The sequence below is a fragment of the Strix aluco genome, chromosome 2 (genome assembly GCF_031877795.1).
Source record: "Strix aluco isolate bStrAlu1 chromosome 2, bStrAlu1.hap1, whole genome shotgun sequence".
NCBI classification, from domain to species: Eukaryota; Metazoa; Chordata; class Aves; order Strigiformes; family Strigidae; genus Strix; species Strix aluco.
This window is the reverse complement of record NC_133932.1, coordinates 79,030,375-79,053,833: the sequence shown is the minus strand read 5'-3', so window position 1 is coordinate 79,053,833 and position 23,459 is coordinate 79,030,375. Positions and strand designations below refer to the sequence as shown.

Below are 23,459 nucleotides of genomic sequence, written 5' to 3'. Positions count from 1 at the left end.
GAGACACCTGCTAAGGGTGATCTTTTTCAGCATAGCAGTCCATGAGTTTTTTCTAGTACCAAGCAATCCAACCTGGATGGTGTTGATTCACGACAGCTGTGGGCTCCTGGATTCAAGGTTGCTTTTGAAGTCTCTTCAAGCAGTAATTTTGAAATTCATACCCCGATCTTTTCTTGTGTAGCATTAAAAGAACAGCAAATTGAGTTTGTTAAGAATATATTCCTAGCCTAGGTAGTTAGAAAATCTCTTGGGAAATTTGGTCTCTTAAGGTAATACAAAATGCTGGGTTTGGAGATACCACCTAAAGGCCATACAGACTATCTTTAAGGAATGAACAAGGAACCACTTGCTATGTGACCAAAAGAAACACAAACTAACTGAACAGTCCATTTATCAAAGTGGATAAAAGAAATTAAGAGTGACACGGGGCATCCTCTGCAACATACACCCAGACATTAAGAAAGTGTGAATGTCCCTGACAGGAACTGCAAAGGGAAAAGGCTGTCCAGTCTCATTTGACACAGAGCATACACACAAACAGGGTGAATGTACGTGTGGGCTATCACCTGAAGCTAGAAATTAGAACTGCTGATATGATTCGACTTTCTTCTACTAAGCAAACACAACTGTACAAACTGTAAGCACAAGTGGTATTTTCCTCTATTATAAATAGAAATTAATTCTTTCAATTTAACACTAGTCAAATATTTGTAGAATCACATATGCAATCTTCTGTAACCCTTAGGGAAATAGTTTCATTACCTCTGAATCCTCTGCACAAGGTGTGACACCATGTTGTCTGCAATGCCTGGACAAGCCTCTTCAGCTAAATAAATAGCCTTTCTCAGCTCTTCTATAGAATCTGTGTTACCACCACACACTTCGCTCTTCTCTTTCAACTGAAAGAAAAACAGGAAGACATGTATTAAGAAGATATTAATAAATATTTCTATAAATGATATAATGCAAAAGCTTGTTAGGAAGTGACTGCCAGTGTTCACAATGTCAGGATTTGACTTTCATTATACACCCTCACATCCTGAAGTCTTTTTTCACCCTGAAGTTAGTCTTTTCAGTAGTTATCAGGATGTAATTCATCTTTACAAGCCTTCAATCATTCATATACCCTTTCAGCATGCTCAGATTCAAAAATTATGACAGAGTATTCCAAGAATGATGCACTATTTACCTGTAGCTGTTTGGTTTCGAGATGTGCTGCTTACACACACTCACTTTAGTATACATACTTGTACACCTAGAGCTTATATACATCACAGGTGCACTTGTGCAAGCACTGTTAGAAAATGTTTTCACTCTGTCAACTATCAACAGAGTACCCCGAGCACACTCTCATCTCCCCTCGAAGTGTAGAATCCCACGACTAGGCAGGAACTGAGGGCTCAGAGGGAAGGTCTCAGTGCTTTGCTTGTGTAGAAGCTGGTATAACATGCTAAGTATGGCTGGTAAAATGCTTGCTTTCTCAACTCACTAAAGAATGTTCAAAAATCTCAGCAGGGTCTGGGCTTCCTTGGAAGAAAGTGCCAGTTACCAGTAGTAAAGGTGAATGAAGGCATGGTCTTCTTTCAGGGACTGGCCTTTCCCCAGCAGGTTGTATGTCTGCATTTACAGGTTTCTCTCCACATTTATCACTACAGCTGTTGTCAAGAGCTGTTTTGCAGCAGCATTCTCTTAAGAAGGATGGAATTGGAGCCATTTCTCAGGGAAGAAAAAAAACCCACCAAACTGGTGAAAAAAATATGCCAGTCAAAAGCTAACTGGGCATATGAGTGCTTTAGACCAAAGAGTTTGAGTTGTTTACGCAGAACTGAAGAGCAGTGAAATATTCTTCTACATATTTATCTACAAATTATTCAATTAATTTTAAAGTCATCTCTGAATGCTGGACCTATAGCCAGTCTGCCTTTACGCCTTTACTACCAGTAATGAAGAAAGCTCAGCTTGAACAAATGGCAAGTTTGTGCCACTTTCTGAGACATAACGCATGCATACACTTTTGGCCCTGCTTAAGTATAGCACAGGGGATTGCCACATGGAATAAGCATGATCCCCAAAAAGCAGCAGAAAGCAGAAGTAATAGATCAAGACAATTTTGAGTTCAGTGTAGTACAAGACATTCCAGAGGGAACAAAGTGGCAGTGAAGTTCTTCAGAGATGTCCAAGCATTAAAGCAGCCTTTCAGGACTTTCAACAGGCGTCAGGAACTACAGTTCAAGAGTTCCCATGATCATTAAAGAACTGTTTTTATTTAAAAAGGAATCTGAGTCTTGCAAGGGAAAAAATAAAGGAAATAATCATTGTTCTAGTTCCACATTTAGCAACGTCTTATAGGTATAGGTCTCAACGAAAGGAAATCAAGAGGATTCTGTGTGTATATACAACAGCTGAGGTACAACCACAGCAGTAGGAAGGCTTCTGCACTCTTCTTTGGCTGCTGCTTGTGGCTTCTTTTCAGGATGCTCAAGAGTGAGATCTTGCATACAAAGCATAGGTAACAGGAAGACACAAATGCCTTTTCTTTTCCCAGTAATAACTAACTGTGTCTTAGTCTATACCAGGAAGCTTGAGGATGAGATGCTAGAAGTAGACAATAGTGGGAACATTACAACAAAGGACATCTCCAGATCTTCTGCCTTCAAAAAGGAACCCAGAATGAGTCCCTGCATGCAGCACTTGGCCAGTGTCCTCTGATAAGGAGAACAAAACCACAGCAGGGTGGTAGCTGGTCAGTGAAGATCACATATAACTGACAAACATGACAGCTTTGTTCATTTTCAGGGTGCATTTTGCTTTCTGTTGTTTGAGGTTTTGTTCTGTTTGGCGTTGGGTGTTTTGTTTGTTTGTTCTTTTAATTGCTTTGCTGAAGTGCACCAAGCTTCAGCACCAGCAACACAGAGCAGCAGGGCCCCGTAGCTGAGCAAGCCTCTTCAGCCAGGCTCTTAAGTTGCATCAGAGTTCAACTGAAGGAGAAGGATGCAGACCACACAAGATTACCACCCTGTAAGATTAAGGACCGCAGTTGGTTTTTACACCCATCTTCTCTGCCAAAAGCTTTGAAACCTCCATGATGACAAAAAGCTCTGAATGGCCAGCTTTGTTCTTCTTGGAGGAGTTCCATGGAGTAACTCACTAACTTAGCTAGCAATAATTCCTGAAGGTACAGATATCTGTGGTTTGAATGCTAAACAAATGGAACGCTGAAAATGTAACATAAGGCTTCCTTCAGACAGCAGAGACAGTGGCCATGCCCCTAAGAAAAAGGAAACCCTGCAATGAGATTCTGGAACAGTTTGGGAAAGTTGTGGCTATCCACCAAAAGTTGCATGGAAGAGGAGTTTAAAATATGAACCAAACAGAAGATACCAGACCAAGAGTCTTCTCCCATAGCATGAAAAGATACAACAAACAAGCATGTGAGGAAAAATTTTTCTGTAGCCTCTACATGCCATAGAGATGAAAGTAAATGTCAATCTTAATAAGGACTGCAATGAAAAATGTTTGTGTTGCTGCAGCAGTGCTAGGGGAATCCTATACACACAGGCATCAGCAAGTGGCAATTAAAAGAATGGCCTTGAAAATGAAAATGGGAAGCAAGAAAGGTAAAGAATGGCACAGCAACTAGGTAGCAACACCATGGGAAGGAAGAACCCAGAGCAGAGATAGCTAGAAGACAGGTAATAAAGGGAATAGTGGAGAGAAAATGAAAAATAAAGGATAAAATGGAGGATGGAGTGGGGAAGACAGTGGATGAAGGACCTGTGTCATGCCTGGTATTGGAAAAGGAGAAGGAAGACCTAAAGGAGAAGCACATCAACTAGAAGAATGTTTGGGAGATGGAAGGGTAGGGAATTGAAAGAAATTCTCAGAGGCAAGCAACTGGGTAAGATATAAAGAACTGCAATGGAAAATGCCCCAAAAAAATCCCTGTTTAAAGTGTTTTCCACTTTACATAGAAGAAAGACAGTCTGATTTAACACTGGAGTCTGAATAACCAATACAGAAGTCATCCCTTTAAAATAAATTTAACTGCCTTACTGCACTCAATGTTCTTAATGAGCAACATGCAAAATTCAATCATAACCCTCTGAAGCAGGACTTTATTCATTAAAACAAAATTAAGACAACATCCTTTTATTAGAACAATTTCTCTAAATATATTTCTGTAACAGTTGCAATGATTGAAATCATTAAATTTTCATATCAAATCTAGGGTGAGAGGGGACTTTTTGTTTCTTAGAATTCTATCAGCTTTTTAAAATAATCACACCTTCATAAATATCTGGCTTACCCTTCATAAGATTTTTTCTGAAGTTGTTTTTAAGTATTTGGAAAAACAAATATAAAAAATATAAAACTCAGAATGGGAACAAAATACAGTTTTCAGCACTGAAATTCAAAAGTTAGGTCCTTGCTGATCTGGTCCACAGCCATATCTTGGAACATGGAAGAACCTGAAATTTGTGATAAAACGACAGATAAAGAGATAAAGCAGTGTCAAAACATGGAATGCTGCAATCCAAACATTTACATACCTTTTTGGTTTTCCATTCTTTGCTTTAGGCTAGCATGGTTCATGTTGCTACCATGCATATGAAGTATTGTTAGAAGGAAGACAAAGACCTCAAAAGCAGACATGCATGAAAGCAAAGGTACAGCTAAAACTGTAACACATCAAGTTCCAAATGGTTTGTAGAACCCTTAGGTGTCATCCATTACATTTTTCTATTTTTCAGAGACATAAATCCTAAAATTGTTAAGTTTTAAAGCAATAACTTACCTCTTCAAATAAAGGGGATATAACTGTAGACAGGCATTGGGATAGAGGCCTCTTTGAAATATCCTTTTCCTTTAAAGTAAACAAAATTGTGACCAATTTTATTTCAGAAAAAAAGCATCCTCACTGTATTCTGTTTCTACTTAAAGAAAGAAATAGTTCCAACATGCTACACTTTATGAAAAATCTGTTTCTAAGTATATACAAATATGTAAAATGTCCTACAACAGACTATTCCAAAGCACTCTGGAAAATGAGCCTCAAAGTTTAATTGAGCCTCCAAATACATGCAAGCTCAAAACAAAAAACAAAAAAACTCGCCAAAACAAAGAACCCCACAATCCTACTGAGCATGTACTAAGTCATAGACATGCTGATATTTACTAGGTTCCTCCCATACGATACAACATTTTTCTTTTATTTCTCCAGTTCTGGTAAGAACACACACACAGAACTTTCAGAGCCAGGGTAGCAACCACCTGCCCTAGCCACACAGAGTGCAGAAAGTATGATGGAGCAACTCGAAAACAACCCTTATGGGTTGAGTGGTTTGGTTTTTGGGGTTGTTTTTTTTTTTTGGACACATGCACATTTTATTCTTTGCTACACTGTAGTCTTTTTTCCTAAAAGACCAGAATGCCTTCCCCAGAACCCCAGCCTAGCTTTGTACTGTACTGTATGGTTTAAGTTTAATTTATAGAAGGAAGATTTTTAAAATAAAATACTGCCTGGTCTTCCTCCAGTGGTAATATTTCACAAACTACAGAAATATTTTGGTACATATTTCACAAACTACAGAAAAAGGACACATTTGCAGAATACCTAAACTTCAAGACTTACTCAAGACATTTTGTGAAAGGCTACTGTAGAATATACTTTCTTAGCAAAAGTTCTGAAACTTTTACAATTTAAATGCTTTTAAAGGTATAAAATGAAAATCACCCCACTAAATTACTAAAGCAAGAAATTATCTCCTTATATAATACAGTCAGTATTTTGAGCACCTTATTTCTTTGCAACTCCAAAGGCTGGGCTGCTCCATTCTCTAGATTCTTGGGGTCTTTTTCTCTTATTGTAAAGATCCACTCTCCTGAATCACTCCCACCTGAAGCCTGGCCATCTGGTTCACTTCAAGGGAGGGGAAAAAAAGAAAAAGTTCTGTTACCTACACCTTATTGTCCATGTTCATTCAATATACACACTAAACATAAAAACTACAGTCAAGACCAAAATCAGGATTCTATTGTGCAAGCCAATAAGAATAAAGACAAGTATGAAAAGTACCATAATTTATCTTTGGGGGAAATTAAAAAAAAAAAAAAAGAAACCTAGATACTTCACTACATATTAAATTAACTTCAAAACAAAAGAGAGGCATTACAGATTGAAAACATTTTCCCAAGTTAGATAAACAAGTAACATGAAGTGCTTTATTGTTATCGGAAAACTGGCTTTAACCAGAGTATTTCAAATCATTAGGGAAAGGGGAAAAAAATTAAAAGACTTAAGCCACTTTTTTGCCTAGGAAAACAGCTAAGACACTAGTTTAGAATACCTTTGAGGAAAACAGTGCATCCCCAGACCGTTAGCAAGTTAAATTTCCCACTCCAAAACAAATGGCTAAAAAAGTACAGATACAGCATGGCTTTAACAAACAACATTACCATAAATCAATCTTTTGCCTCATGTTTTGTGGCATAGTACTTCTTTCTGTAACTCCTACTAAGTTAAAAGACCAAAAATCACTCACTGCATTACATTTCTCATCTCATGACCATAAAGATCCTTCTCTAAGTTCATTTCTTTCTGATCTGTGCATTAAAAGTGATTTGCAAGAAAACTACCAATTAAAAGGGCACCTAATGGCCATTGTACAAGAAGTATTTACCACAGCCTACCAAGTCAAAAAGCATGTGATCAGTGTAAGAAAATTCTCCAGGATTTCTGCTTGAAGTCACACAGAACTTCTGGCTGTTACTGAAAGAGGTAGGTCTACCCTCCTTGTATACATGAGCTCTAGTAACTTGATCCAATAGAAAAGTATTTATCGATTTGGAAAGTTAGTATTCCAGCATGCCAAATCAACTCACCCTTTTATCACATCTAATACAAGGGTTGCTGTGGAAGCAGAGGAGGGGAAGGCACGCTTAGACATAATGTTAAATTGCCTCACCAGCACTCAATAACCATTCTAGTTCCACTATTCTCCTATGCCAAGCTATTAAAGCTGGTCTGCCATTCCACAAGAACAATGAACTGTAACCTCAAACCTCAGTTAGTAACTGAGACCAGTATTGGGACTAGTAATTTACCTTCCAAATCAGAGCTGGTTTGGGGCTGGAACTGTGATCACTGGAAGGCATGAAGCCATTAGGAATGTAGGACAAATATACAGCTGTAATGGCAGCCAAGAAATCATAACCAGCCTGATGCTTGCCATTAGCACACAGACTGAAACGGCAGAGAATAGTTGTGTTTATGAGGAATTTAATCCATTTGTGAATAAATTGTGGCAATCCCCTCACTTGATTTTCAAAAGTGTGTAATCTGATGATACCCACTATTTTCAAAATTACTTTTAGACTAACAAAGTTAGTTTTTTAACTAAGTGATAACTATTTGTAACTCGGTTTCCTAAGGAAACCAATTCATGAACCTACTGAACATCAAAACTTGATGGAGAGAAGTAAAAATTGGAAAGAAAGAAATCTGGAAATATTTACAGCACTTCTCCATTTTCAATAAATACTCTGACTTTTCATGACTATCATGGTGTAATGGCCCAACCTTCCTGGAAGGACAGAAGGAAGAAACCTCACATAAAAAAACCTAGGTAATATGGTTTGTACCCCAAAACCCCATTATCACGGAAGCATTTTCCAATAACCCTCTCTTAGATGCAAGGATATGATTCTGCCCATTTACTCAGATAGCCAAAATAAGGCACAACCTGCCACCAAGGAAACAACTGCCCTCCTTAGGTGGCCATGTGCACACATGACAGGAGTAACAGCTGGCTCTACGTCTAGGAAGAACCCTAGACCCTCCATAAAAGAGAACGTAGTATAGAATGGGCCAGAATTGTTGTCAGTGAATGTTAGTTGCATGAAATTCCTTGCAATAATGAAATTAAGATTTCATTAGTTTACCCAGGCTGCTAAACTGAAAAGCTTTAACCAAAAGACTACAGGAATATATATGCTAAAAACAACTATTTGGCTCCTATACTTACAAAGGATATTTTACAAACTTGTCAAACTTACGTATCTGAGTCATCAGAACTGGAGTCATCGTGACTTTGTTCAGACTTCCATCTCTTGTGCCTATCAATAAGGTCAGTCAGGTAAGAAGTTTTCTTTGAGTTTCGTAAAATAAACTTGTGTTTTAAGAGCTCTTTTGCAGTAGGTCTCTTAAAAAAAAAAAATAAATTTTACTGCATCTGAGAGTGTTAAATGACTTACTATAAAAAGACTAAGAAATCCAGAATTCAGTACTGATACAAATGAGATTTTAAATATATACAGTATCTAAAAAAAAAAAAAAAAAAGATGCTGGTAAACATGTTGCCCCATATTAGAAAAGCTGAACTGCACTTATTCATGTAATTCATGTAAACCCGTCAAGTTCTCTACTATAGATTGACAAACAGATGAAACTCACAAAGCTTGGGTCCTTGTTTAAGCAGGCCTCAACAAATTCTTTGAGGGATTTACTGAAGTTTCCTTCCAGTGTTGGTGGATTGTTCTTAGGAATGAGGAACAAAACCTTCATTGGATGTAATTCTGAATGAGGTGGCTCTCCTTTTGCAAGTTCTATGGCGGTTATGCCTAATGACCAGATATCTGCCTGTAAGAAACAATGCTTTTAAGATTAGGTTGGAGAAAGAAAAGAAACAGTGTTGCTTGTTGTTGTGGTTTAACCCCAGCTGGCAACTAAGCACCATACAGCCACTTGCTCACTCTGCCTGCAGCTGGATGGGGGAAAAAGAGAATTGGAACAGTAAAAGTGAAAAAACTCGTGGGTTGAGATAAGAACAGTTTAATAATTGAAATACAATAATAATTATTATCATTATAATAGATGTAGCAAAAAGGAAAATAACAGAGAGAAATAAAACTGAAGAAAGCCAAGTGATGCAAACTAAAACAATTGCTCACCACCGACTGACCAATGCCTAGGCAGTCCCAGAGCAGCAGCCCCCGGCCCACCTTCCCCCTAGTTTTATTGCTGAGCATGACATTGTATGTTATGGAATATCCCTTTGGTCAGTTGGGGTCAGCTGTCCCTCCTCCCAACTTTTTGTACACCCCTAGTCTACTCGCTGGCAGAGTGGTGTGAGGAGCAGAAAAGGCCTTGACTGTGTAAGAATTGCTCAGCAATAACCAGAACATCTCTGTATTATCAACTCTGTTTCCAGCACAAATCCAAAACACAGCCCCATAGAGTTAATTTTCTTCGCAGTAGCTACTATCCCAGACAAAACCAACGTACTTGGCAAAGGCAGATTTTAAACCTTTACTGTAAATAATTTTATATGTAAATTGTTTTTGTTATCATGGTCTGGTTTATGTGGTTAAACACATAAAATGAAGTACACAGAGTTCCTTGGTTGGTTTTACTCCACAGCATAAAGCAGTTCTACTTACTAGAGTTTTAAAACTTTTTGAAATCAATACTATAACACTAACAGTTATAACTGATCTTGAAACAAAAATATTTTTAAAAAGTAATGGTAGAGTTGTCATAAACTAGTATTTTAGCCACCATGTTCAAGTACACTATGTAAAGATAGGGCAAGACTCAAATATTGGCATACAGGAAAATGTTACAACATGCACAAGATTTTTCCTCAACAAGCATCATCTAGTACAACCATCAGAAATTTAATACATTAGAATATAATTTTCCTGGGGTTTAACACTGTTTTATATATCATTCTTATTCACAGACTAGAGAAATGTAGTCTAGAACAGTATTATTCAACTTTTTTCAACCCACGATTTCAACCAGTTAAGTATTCGGTCCAAGTAGCTTCTGAAATATTGACAGCACTTTTCTACCTGATCTGCTTTATAGACTTTCTCCTGTAAGCCATGTCTTGTAGGCCAAGAAGGCCTGATCTAAATCAAACTTCTCTAAGTCACGCACATGCGAAATGCAGATCCAAAGGCTCACTGCCAATTAGAGGGACAAATCAAGTAATGCAGCAGAAACCAGTGCTACATCCACTACCATTTAATTTCATTGATGAGTTGGATTCACATTGTTACTGGATGCCACAACAGACATACTGTGTTTTTAGGGAAGATTATTTAAATATATTTGTTTCATAGGTTTTCATAATCAAAATGTGCTACTCTTTCTAGGGAACACTACCTCCCTAGATCCAAATCCTATTGCCAAATCTGCCTGAAGTAATGTGACATAATGCATCAGGTTTCTCTATGTTCTGCTGAAACAACAAACCTAAAAGTCAAAACAATGGATGAATAAACACCTCAGAAAGGTGAAAGAAAAAAAATTTCACAAAAACATCTGTTCCAAAGGGCAAGATAGCAATCAAAAATATTATGTTTTGCTTTTTCTGGGTTGTTTTGAAGTGAAAGCAGAACAAAGACTTATTCTCAGGAAAACAGGAAAGATCTTAAGTGAGCTGTCTGGTTTTACCTGCAAACAGAGCATTTGGAACTTTGCTACACTGTAAACAGATCTATTTCCAAGTACTGGATAGAGATTTCACTTATCACTGCTGTCATTACTTAGTGTCCCTCTAACCTATCTGTGTCTGCTCAGTTGATATGCTAGGTTATCTCTGACTAACTCATACAGGACTACAGGCTGGTAGCTGCAATGCATGCATCCACTCCACAGATACATTGTCTGACTAAAAACAAGCTCTTCCTTCCTTGTTCAGACAGTATTCTATTGTTAAGAGCCTAGTTACCTAATTTTGCAAGTAAGTATGGAAAAAAAAAATTAGTCAATTAGCACACCATCAAATTTATGAGATTTTGTTAACTCATGTTACAGAACTGCCATCTCACACTAAGCACAGAGGATTACATAAGTATATGAGCTCCGAGTTTCATTTATCTTAATCACAGCATTATCAGCTAAACTCTCCTCAAGTCTGAATATAATTGTGAGTAACTGCTCTATCAGGAAAGGTTTTCTTGGTTATGAAAGAAAAATGTCACCTGTGAAGATGAGTCTTCATGTTAACAACTGAGCATTATTATTTCCAATTTATTCTGAATTTCAGTTTCTCAACAGGAATGTGTTAAAGCCATATAAATGGATAGAATTTCTTCTGCCAGACTTTCAGTCACAGATGGAGCATGTGTATATATAGGTATAAAAATCAAACTTATATGTGTATGTGTGTATGGATATCCATATGCGCACACACATATATAAATACTTCATTTTTTTTCCTCATATATTTATAACTTTCTACTGCTAGTGACCTTCCTCCACAAAAAAGGAATGAAAATCTTCAACAAGCCACAGCTGCACACTGAATTCTTTGAAGGCTGAGATGGGTTTTGGAAGCCCATTCCTGTTGGAAGCATCAAGAATAAACCCCCATAAATTCCTCTGGAACTGTAACCTCTCCTTTCACAGATAAGAGAGGAACTCAAAACAGGGATGTAAGCACCAACTGCCTGTGTATCCAACTAGGCATTTCTAGGATGCACTTGTCTGTGACAACGGAACTCCAGAACAAGCGCAAATCAGTCCTCCAAATGCAGACCTTAAGAAGTGATGACACTATATCATCATTAAGTTTTACCACGTGTTATGGTTTTTACAGTTCAAGTCTTGAATAAAAATTACTCTTCCAAGTTCAGATGAGAGTCAGCAACTCACTGGGAGCTACTATTTATAGCAGTACTGCCACAGCCTTTTCTCTTCCATTCTAATGAGTAAAATTTAGTCTGACTTTGAAGCTCTTGTCAAAGAAAACAGGCTATGTGCAAGAGAAACACATTTTAAAATTAAATATTTTATTTTTTCTGTTAGAAGTTACATAGTAGAAAGGACAGGGGACTAGATATGAGAAAACTGTAGTAGATGAGAAAAGATGCTGACTTTCAGATGAAGAAAGGAATCAAAACAGGAAGAAGTAGTAAGAACTATTGCCAAAATAACAGAAATTAGGAAGAAGGGAAAGATCCCATGAAGACATTATATCAAAGAACAAATATCTTGGATAGAAGGAAATAAATGGTATGGGAAAAGATAAATTAAAAAGGAAAAGACATTTAAAAAACAGGTGGTACCTTTAAGGTAATGATTGCAGCCATGTTTTGACATTTCACTATTTTCCCCCATGGCTGAGTTTCTTTAGCAGCTAGATTTTATCACCCCCTTGGATTACTTGGGCTTTAAAAATAAACTACATAAAGAAAACGAAAAGTGAAGTTGAAATTTTTGCTCTCAAGTACACCTCTCACATTAACTACTGAGCACATCAAAATGCAAACATTATAGCTAACGTACTCTCTCACACAAGCCACCTGCTAATCCTGTGTTCTCAAATATATCAGTCTGAATTATTGTTTACAAAAGTCTGACAGAAGCTGCTGAAATTTAGTATCTGTGTCAAAAATTACATACCTTGATTATTTTTTAGGCAATAAAGACAAGTTGTTGGAATGCCTTATAAATATACCTTGCAATATATGATCTGAGAAAGAGTAACAGGAATATCTTAAGGACACAAAACACTTTGGGAATGGGACTGAATAAAGCAAGAATGGAATGGGCAAATTCTTTATGACAGTTAAGGAATACACAGCTCACGTATGCATAAAGCAGTCCAAAATACCTCACATAATTTTGAGAGCACAGTACTGGGAACATAAATTGGGACTTGGTTTACATTGTTATGTGTCACATATTTTAAAAGAAAAAAATACACAAAACGTATGCATTTGCATCCTGAATTAAAACAGCATTTTTCAAAAATGCAGACATTTTTTTATCTGTAAAAAAACCCGCTTCTCTACCTTAACAAAAGAAAAAATAAGTTATATACATAAATTCCCATTACATACATTTGGGAAAAAAAGAAAGACTATATGCAAAATCATCAGCTTATGTTAAGAATTCACTACTTTTACATAATCTTAAGAGACATTAAAGTAACTGCTAAAATATTATAAAGTAACGCAAAGACCATAAAGATATACTGTTTTAACCAAAAATATTTTAAGTGCTTCACACAAGGCAATTCCACAGAAGTTTGTCTCTTCAATTCTGGAAACTGTGTTTGACAGCATGGTTAACTCACAAGCATATCTGAATTTAGAGAAGGTTTAACTACATCTTAATATTCGAAACTGCTTCAAATGGAAATCAATACATTGGAATAATAGTTCTTGCATGAGTTATGTTAATAATATAGTGTAAGCCATGGTCAGGAAATCCACCAACTATCTGTAATATTAAGACAAGTGATAATAGTGCTGAATCAACAAGGAGACCTTAAGCTTTATAGCAATAATTGGCAATGTTAGACGTCAGGATGCATCTGCCTGCCTTTAGCCTGGTTAGTAGTTTTATGTCATAACTTAGGTTTTGCTTTGCCTTGCACAGTTGTGCTATTTGTGCTATATGTCAGCATGAACAAAGACATCAATCCAATCAGAAAAGGAGCAGTAAACAATTTAACAGTTGGTGTGAGGCATACAGTAAATGAGGAAAGAAGCAGGTGAACTGTGCCCAAGGTAGTGTTAACAGGACACTTATAAGCTTTTACTGGGAACCCATCAGCATGTGGGAAGTAAGAAGATTCAACAGGACAAAGAACAAAACTGGGTAACACAGCAACTACGTAATGGAAATTGCACCTCACAGGGACTATGCTATGAAGAGGACAGTCCTACCTAACACCTCCTCAAGCATTGCCAGCTTATAGAAGGAAAATGAGGTTAGCTCTGGATGTCTGTGTTCTCACATATGCATAAGACTATCTTAAAATAAACTGGCTTTCCGAAGAGGTTGTTGTGCAACAACAGCCAAACTATTATAGTCTAATACAATTTAGTCCGGTCTGAGTGCCAAAAGGTTCACAGATGCAAATAAGTATCTCTAGTTCATTCAAAACTTGATCTCTGGCCTTCCTCGGAACTGATGAAGTATCCAAGACCTTTTTATGTCCACATGACATTGGAGACTGAAACAGCCATAATTCAAAACCCAAGGACTGAATCATACTTTGTCCAAGTGAAGATCATTCCTAGAAGCCAAACCTCAAAAAAACCCCAACCATCAATACCCCAAAACCAAAAACAAACAAAAAACCCCCAAAACAATCATCCACCAAAAAAAATGGTTTACTCAACCTTCAAATTGGGAATTTGTGGTCATTTAGGCTTCTAGAGGCTCTACAGAGCTCTGCTAGTTATTTTTAAATAGCCTCTCTACAGAAAGATATTAAAGAGAGAAGGAAGTAATACTACAGTCTAGGCTAGAGTCAGTATTGGTGAGTTCCTTACGTGGATGAGGGTGGAAGGAAAGACACCAACCTGTCTCATTGCATGGAGATGTAACCAATAAACAAATCACTACAAGGAGATCAGAGGAGATGGGCAAGAAAAATGAGCTCAGGGAAGAACATAAGGAATGACTGCTAATTATCATAAAAAAAGCTGATCTTAACACAAGTGGGACGTGAGGGTGACCTTTGTTTCAGATATACAGCTACATCAGTGGGTTATCAGGTTGTGCAAATAGCCTTCCCCAACATAATCCTTAGAACAATGCCTTACTGAGCTAGCCAGACCAGCATGGGGGAGGGGGAAGGGAAGGGCGGCAAGGAGGTGTATATGCAACTCAGCCTACTAGAAGTATAAAAACTGAATAACTAACAAAAAGAACTTTGAAAAGTGCAACGGGCTTGAGCTGGCTTCAATGCACGTATTCCTTCCCAGCAACTGGGGACACCCAGTGCCATGCTGGTGAGCATAGGGAGACCAGTAGCGGGAATCACATTTCTATTGCGATCCAACTGTATATCAGAATTGATATATTGTGCTTGTGTTGTGATTTCAGTATGCTGCTGTACCACTCTGCTAAATCAAAATCCTGTGTAATGTGAATATCTACAAATGAGCAAATTTGATACAAAACATTAAACCCTCCCTGTGCAAAATATCTAAAAGAACATGGCCAGAGAGTAGCATAGACCTATGTGGCATATTCTTCCACAGATGGGTAACAGCACTATCAAACAATGGTTTCACACCCACCAAATCCATATTCTTCAACAGTGTTGCTTTTTTTTTTTTTTAAAAAAAAAAAGTGGAAGTATATTAACATTTTGTTTGTATTTGTTCTCTTCTACTTTTAAACAACCATCAAAAATACTCATCAATAAAAATGGGATAAAAGGTTACAATATGTACCTGTCAGTATTATAATATTTCTTGCTATCTGGAGGGGCTTAATACACTAGGAAACTTAAGGTTTGGATATAAATTAGGAAAGATTCTTTCCTTGCCAACAGTTTTAGGTGCTAGGTATTATCTAAATGTACATCTGTCTAGACACAGCCAAAGTTATTAGCTACATTCTGAAGACCAACCTATGCAATTCAAATTTTAAAAGGAAGGGATTTTGGCTAATGCCTTGAAAGACCTTACCTTCGAATCATATGCCGATTGCTTTATTACTTCAGGTGCCATCCAAAATGGTGTTCCCACAAAGGTATTCCTCTTTATCTGTGTATCTGTTAGTTGCCCTGCTACTCCAAAGTCTGCTAGTTTTACTTCTCCTTGTTCAGATAGCAATACATTAGCAGCTGGAATAAAGAAGAGGAAATAGCAGAAATTAAGACATTTGACACTGGAAGGGCGTTCATTTATACTGCATGAGCTCTTCTAATAAAACAAGTAAAAAAAGAAAAATTTACCTTTAATATCTCTGTGGATTTTCTTTTCTGAATGCAAATAATCGAGTCCTTTGAGTATCTCCCTCAATATTGTAGCAATCTGGGTTTCCTCAAGTGAACCAGGTTCTAACTAGGAGACACAAGATTTATTTTTATATATATTTTTATATATATATGTGTGTGTATATACATATTTATATATATGTAAAGGAGAAACAGAACAGAAATAACACTGACTATAGAAAAACCTGCAAAACTCCTTCTGTCACACCTCAAAATTTCCAATTTGCTAACTTCATAATATGAGATACAACACAGAATATTCTTTTAAAAAATACATTGTTCTAAACTAAGTGGCCTTATGAACAACTGGCAAAGAAATACTTCATTTATCTAAAACACTTAAAAGTTTGTTAAAGGCTCCGTAATGACACAGTTTCAAGTTACTGTTTGTGGTCCCGTCATACATATATACTCTTGAGTCTGAAAAGCATCTACATTGTAATCTGATTATTAACAATATACTGAACTTCGATGTGCAACTCCCCAGGCCCTATATTAAGGCAAAAAAGGTACCATAATCAATCACATGTTCTGTTACTATATACTGCAAGGAATTTTGTGAAGCTCTCTAAAAGTCAACCCAAAGTGCTTTTTTCATATAAACCTGGAGGTATAAATCTGAAAATTGTTAGAATTAAAAGTTCCAAGTAATTTAATTCTTATGAAAAGAAACAGCAGTGGTAGAAGATCTCAGAGCTCTCTACAACTGATAAAAATTCTAGAAGTGAGTATGCTAGTAACTCTAAAGGGACAGAGGAAAGGTCACTACCCAGAGAGGCTGCTTAACCAATGAGGGCATGTGAGGCATGATTTTCAAAGAAGCCAGTGCATATTCAAGTAAACACCAGCTTAACATGACATGTATACACTTCGAACATGGAATTCAAGGTTCCCATTCAGTCTTGCCTTGAGTAGGGAAATGTGATAACATGTGCCAGTTGTCCTACCAGATTCTAGCTGAGAACCATAATGTGCATGTTAGAACTAAGAAAACATGCAGCAGAACATACACTGAAAATTAACGAAGCACACACAAGATGCTTAATGTACATTTCCATGATGATTTCAGTTCTGTGTCACAGTTTCTTCAATAACATTAAGGATGTGACCACAGACTGTACTATTTCTAGGCAACAAGCTGTACTGGTTCAAGCCCAGAGGGCAACTGAGCACTACACAGCCATTCACTCATCTCTTCTCCCTCAGGAATGGGAAGGAGAAAATAAAGTAAAAGGCTCAGGAATTGAGATATGGACAGGGAGGGATGACTCACCCATTACAGTCATAGGCAAGAAACAGACTCATTAGGGGAAGAAAAAGAGAACATCACTTTAATTCAGACACTAACAAGGACAACACTTAATAGACACAGTAGGACCATAAGAAGCATTACCACATCTAAAAACACCTTCCCCCCACCCCTCTGTTCTTCCCAGGCTCAGTTTTGCTCCCAATCTCTCTACCTCCTGCCCCTTAGTAGTACAGGGGGCAGGGAACGGGGTTATGGTCAGTCTGCCACTCCTTCCTCCTCAGGGGAGAGGACTCCTCGCATTCTCCCCTGCTTCAGCATGGGGTCCCTCTCATGGGAGATAGTCCTCCATGAACTTTCTCCAACATGAGTTCCTTCCCACGGGCTCCAGCCATTCCCCTGCTGCTCCAGTGTGGGTCACCCCCACATGCTGTAGTCCTCCCAACGCTGAACTACTACAGTAGGGACTAGTTCTTCCCACAGAGTCCCGACCTTCTTCAGGTGCAGCCACCTGCTCCAGTGTGGGGTCCTCCATGGGCTGCAGGTGGGCATCTGCTCCACCATGGACCTCCATGGTGTCAGGGGGGCAGCCTGACCTCTCGCCATAGGATACAGCAGGAGGGTCTCTGATCTGGTGCATCTCCACCCCTTCCTCCTCCTTTCTTCCATGGACCTTGGTGTTGGCATAAGTGCCCTCCTCACACTCTCCTCCTCACAACTCCAACTCTTCCTCACAGATTCCCCTTCTTAAATATGTTACTGTAGAGGTGCAGTCACTGTTTCTAATTGGCTCGGCCTTGGTCAGAGGCGGGTCCAACTTGGAGCCAGGGGAGCTTCTAGAAGCTTCTCACAGGGGGCCACTGCTGTAGCCCCCCTCCCCCGCTACCAAAAACCCCCATCACACACACAAGCCCAGCACACAAACTTAGGGAATAAACATGGTCATCACACAAGTAAAATGTGTATGATTAAAAAAAAAAAAGACAAGAAAATATGATAACATCTGTTTTCTTTCTGATTTTTTATACTTTTTTGAAGCACAAAGTAACTAATAATTTATAAAAACCAGGCCAATTTCCAATAGTTTTCTCCTGACAGAAGAGCAATCACAACAGTAAACTTTTTCAGCATATCTTTATGGGAACATTATCAACTGCTACACAACCACAGAACTTCTTCTGGAGTGGAAACTAAAGGTACAACTGCAGGAAGCCTGCATTTGCTACCCACTCCTGTCTTCTGGATGTCACCAGCAGAATCCCTCTACACTGACCTTTTTCCTTTTACTCTTTCCTTGAGCAGCTGAGATCAGCAAGCTATGCTACACAGACATTCCGCCTCGATCAGTATGACAATTTCCACATACTTAAAACATCCATTTTCATATCTATAATAGTAGCTTTTAAATCCACAATAAATAAAAGATGGTTTGTGATTTTGTTGGGGATTTTTAATAGCTAAAGTGAATGGACAGCATCCAGTCACGGAAAACATGATCTGCACTGAACCTTCTGAATTATGATTCAAAATTGGGTACTTCGTCTGAGGTGCAGAATCTGGCACTTGCACTTGTTAAGTTTCATACAGTTGGCAACTGCCTGGCTCTCTCATCTATCCAGGTCTCTCTGTAAGGCCTGTCTAATCTTGAGGGAGTCCACAGCTCCTCCTATTTCTTTGAAATATATTAACACCAGCCTAAATTGTGCTTCTGTCTATCTAGACTTCAATGAGACTTCAAACAGGGAAATTTTTGTTTGGTTTGGAGGGGGGGGGTGGGGGGGGTTGGGGGGGGGGGGTGGGGAAGATGCATTAAAATGGATACAATTAGACGGACTTGTGGTGGCAGAATTAAGAGACAGAAAAAAGTATTTTCAGCCACTAGTGCTCTCCAGCTGACTGAAGATTAGCATTCCAAGATGTTTATATCCTGCTTCCAATATTATGTTGCTTAGTTCCCTTCCATTTATACAAATAATCAGTCTTGCCTCATGGAAAATAACATTTTCCTGACGTTGACAAATACTTTTTCTCCTTTACTGGAAGCAAACATTGTCATAGCCAAATGACATGTTATAGTTTCCAGAATTATAAGTTACGAAAATAATTATGAGGGGTAAAATAAGAAAAATCACACATAATCTACTTACTAGATCAAGGGCAGAGCCTCCACCCAGATATTCCATTATTATCCATAATTTTGTATCCTGCAAAACAAAAGCAACAAAAAAAGAAGTTTAAAAAAATAATCAGTTCTTAAGTTAATGGGACTTGTTCCATTCTTTTTGCTGAAGAAACTCTACAGTTTTGAAATTCCACTAACGTTTAGCTGTTCCTCCAAAATATCCTTGGATTATTCTTCAAGACATATTATTTTTAGTCCACCTGATAAGGAATTAATTTAGTCTGTCACAAGCTACTTACATAATTGCATATGTTCAAGAAAGTTTAATTCTGGTCCTCTAAATTAACAAAAGGAAAGCTACTTCACATTTGCCAACGGGTAAGAGCACAGACATCAGAAGTTCATTACTTCCAAATAATGTCATACTCATGTTCATTTCATGGTACCTCTTTTTTGTACTGATAGTAATACTACTAGAATATAAACAATATCCACAGAAGAAGAAACTTCTCTTTAATCCCTACCAAAGAGTCAGGTAGCAGAAGGAAACTTCTTGCCTTTATGCAGACTAGAACTGGACAAATACTCTGAGCCTGAGTTCACCAGCATATTAACTCCCAAAAGCCACCCAGTTCTTAGCACACTCCTTAGTACATTCTGCAAAAGTATCTTCTGAGACAAGGAAGAGACAGACAGGGGCCACTCAATGAAAATGGAGGAGAAAAAAGTTACATTTTAAAACTCTGACTATAGACATTCAGAATACCAAATAATAATTACATTACACACAATATAATTCCTTTCCTTAGAAAAAATGTCCTGATTCCGTTGATTATCTTTATTTGTACAGAGACTCCAAAATATTTTCTTTAATAAGCCTGACTCCTGTCTAGGTTGAATTTAATTTAAAATGTCTTCTTCACGTCTCTGCGCTGTTTCATTTTCTTGAACAGCCATCTGTTTCTGACCTAAGGAAGAACACAGGTAGATTTTCTCCACTAATGCTTATGCATCTAATATATGGTAGAGAATTTTGGACAATTGTGTTCAAGAAAGATGAAGCAAATGAGTAGTAAAGATTATTTAAGATGACTGTAGCAATTTGCTAGCTTTAGCTAGTAAAATAAAAGCTAACAACAACAAAAAAATCAAGCTATTATATTCTCAAGAGAAACCTTGATACATATTATAGGAATGTTTAACACAAGATACACAATACACTATGCTAAGTCTGGACCCAATCATTTCTTTCCACTGTCTGCAGCATCTTATTCCTAAATACACTAAAAGAAGCACTTAGTCCACCTTTCCCTTTGCAGTACCAGCCTTGAAGCATGTTTTAAAGCAAGGCCATAAATCTACCAGATAGATATTCAAATGAAATTGATGCATGGAACATATGGTGGGTTTTGTTTTAGTTTTTATGGTTATCAAGTTATATTATGGTTTGCTATTTTTAACTCTATGTACCAAACATTCACAAGACTTCTAGCATAAAAATGTAGGAGCACATAAATAGCAACAATATTCATTTACTTTATCCTGCAAAATAAAACTTAATATAAAAATAACAGCTCACAGCCAGGGCAGGTAAGATTCTGAATACTCATCTATAAAGATGGATTAAAACTTTTAGAAAAGTGATAAATGTATTGCAGAACATAACTTTTGTTAAATCCCCTAAGGGATTAGAAAATTTTGGCCCTTAGTACTCACGTAAGCCTTTTAGTCATTACTATAGCTCTGGTTCCATCTGCATCTGTTCCCTCTCTGGTCTCAGAACGCACATTCTGTAAGTAAATGCACACAGCCCTCCTCACCTACATCCAGTTTCACAACTTGTACTATTTTTAGGTAAGACTCTGGATTAGAGTTCCTTCATCATCCACTATTTTTAACACACAGATCCAGCTAAATTTAGATACATTTTTTCAGGAGTCAACCAGTATTATTTGACAAGCACAGTCTTGGGGGTTTTTTTAATTTTTTTTAAAAAAATATTTTAAAAGAGACAGAACACATTTTTTAGGGAGAAAAAGTAATTTTAAAGTATAATGTCTATAGAGCATTTTGATAATGTTTACTTTCTGCAGGCCTCACAGATACTCCAAGAAATACTGCTTATCCTAAGAAAGTCCCTTATAGTACTGAAATACTTATTTTGCTTCTAAGACTTTCTCGGGAGTTTGCCTGTCCCTTCAAGGTTCCAGGCCTCTAACAGTTTGAGAACAAGTATGCTTCTGAGACATGTCTTATAGTAAATCATTTCATCTTCAGAAATCTTCCTAAACTTGATGAAAATTTTATATATCCATTTTGCTTCAGCCTGATAATGCCTTTTAAAGCTGCATGAAATTTCCTGAACATTAAACTTTTCTGTCCCTGTAAAACTTAATTTTAATAGCAATTTAAACACAAACACATCAACTCTATCACTATTTTTTATTTCAATGGAAATGCCTGGGTGTGAAAGAACAAGGTAGGGCAAACTCCTTGATCCTCTCAAATATAGAAAAAACAAAACAAACAACACCAAAAAACAAACACAAAACCACCAAGAAGTCAATAAGAGATGCATCTTCTCTTTTCCATCATCTCAGTTACCTCATGGATTTAAAGAGCTAACAACTTGAAAGTAGATACAATTTCTCAAAAGATAAATTCTCCACAAACCTAGCTACTAAATTTTCCAGCTGAAAATTAGAAATTAGAGGTAGCAGAAAATAATTTAAAAAATAGAGAATATAATTTTAATTAGAGTTACAAAATCATGCAACACAATTACACAAATACAAATTATACAATTCATATTCTTCTAAAATCATCATTTATCCTTTTCAATTCTTTTCCTGATTTGCTCAGTCTTTGCTCCTGAAACTTTCAGCATCATCTGCTTGGGGTCACATGTCTGAATTTACAATATGAAATCCACAGATCCAGTAAACTCAGTAATAACTACCTTCTAAAACAAGTGAAGTATGGAAATGCAGTTGGAGAACACACACAGAACTGTGTCTATATCTCAGTGTGAAGCTAAGCAATAGCAATCTGTTACAATTATGGCATCTTTACACCTGTAGCCCTAGATTCAAATTGATTTTTAATTCGCTACGGTTTTCCCTCTCCCTTGCCAGAGAAGTATTACTCAACTTCATGGATATTTTGGAGTTGGTTTTTTTTTCATCATTCATATTAAGTATCTGAACAGATCTAACTAACTACTACTGTAGTGAATCTTACTATCACCTTTCATTTTTTCTGGAAATTTTTTTTTAGCTATTTAAAATCTGCATACATTGCTTAACAAGAAAATGCAAAGAAATGCTTTTGGTGAGACAGTCTTCATGAATTACTTAATATATATTCTACCTTAGAGCCAGTAACCCACATATACTTAACTTTATACCTTGTAACAACAGCACAAAGCAAGTAAAGCACTACTATCAATTGACTTTGGCATCACCAGAGCAACATGCCTCCTTCTTTCCCTCCCCTTCCAGAGTATCTCTGGCATGCTTCACATTCCCTAACACCTGTCACATTCCTTTTTAAAGCTGCCCAAATTCTTTTTTTTGCTTGTACTTCTCACATTCCTCTGTATATATTCCCCACTTTTCCTCTCAAACAGACACCAAAAGCACTAAAATTTCTTCCATAGCCTAGATTAGTAATTACATATTACACATAATCACTTATTTTCAGGAAGATACTATGCTTATATACTGAGACTAGCAACATTCACTGCTCCATTTTAAGACCTGAAATAAGACCAGTTTTCTTCTTTTAAACATCAGTCACAACACAGCATTGAATTTTTGTCCAAATACAGTGAAGCTATGGTGAGTCATCAATCCAAATTTAGGATTATTATTTCCCTATAAACATAGATGAACACATTAATGAGGGCACATGGAACACTTCCTTTTTCACAGTAGGAACAAGAGGTTTTCCTCTGCTGCCATAAAACTGAGGAAAGGAACAGCTCTGGAATCTAAAAGAAGCTCAGTTACAGAAAGGCAGAGTTTCTGTAAATCCTTTCCAAACTAGTTTGCTCTTCTTGAGGTCTGACTTCTCATTTTAACTCTGGAACAATGCAAAAACCTTACAATTTACCTCTAATGAAGTATTCTCCATTAAGTCACTGTTATACTGTGAAAGTATTTGTAAGATAAGTGTAGTTACAGCAGGTAAATAACTTCTCCTAATACGTAAAAATCAAGGACTATACACTGAAAAAAAGGCCATCCACCAAATAACTCCTCTCAAGCCTCAGAAGTACATTTCAAATGAAATCAAAGGAGTATAGAAGACACAGAAATAAGTAATCAAGATTAAA

General features: G+C 37.2%; 1 protein-coding gene across 3 annotated transcripts in view; it reads right to left on the bottom strand.

Moving 5' to 3' along the window:
* Nucleotides 1-23,459, bottom strand: part of STK24 (serine/threonine kinase 24) — a 68,508-nt gene that overhangs the window by 5,515 nt on the left and 39,534 nt on the right. For all 3 annotated transcript variants that reach the window (XM_074815413.1, XM_074815414.1, XM_074815415.1), the window contains 8 exons: nucleotides 19,149-19,205; nucleotides 15,711-15,819; nucleotides 15,442-15,599; nucleotides 8,453-8,638; nucleotides 8,056-8,201; nucleotides 5,797-5,920; nucleotides 4,796-4,864; nucleotides 763-899 (listed from right to left, as the gene is read on the bottom strand). In XM_074815413.1, the coding sequence (XP_074671514.1) occupies nucleotides 763-899; nucleotides 4,796-4,864; nucleotides 5,797-5,920; nucleotides 8,056-8,201; nucleotides 8,453-8,638; nucleotides 15,442-15,599; nucleotides 15,711-15,819; nucleotides 19,149-19,205 (986 nt within the window). The remainder of the gene's footprint in view (nucleotides 1-762; nucleotides 900-4,795; nucleotides 4,865-5,796; nucleotides 5,921-8,055; nucleotides 8,202-8,452; nucleotides 8,639-15,441; nucleotides 15,600-15,710; nucleotides 15,820-19,148; nucleotides 19,206-23,459) is intronic.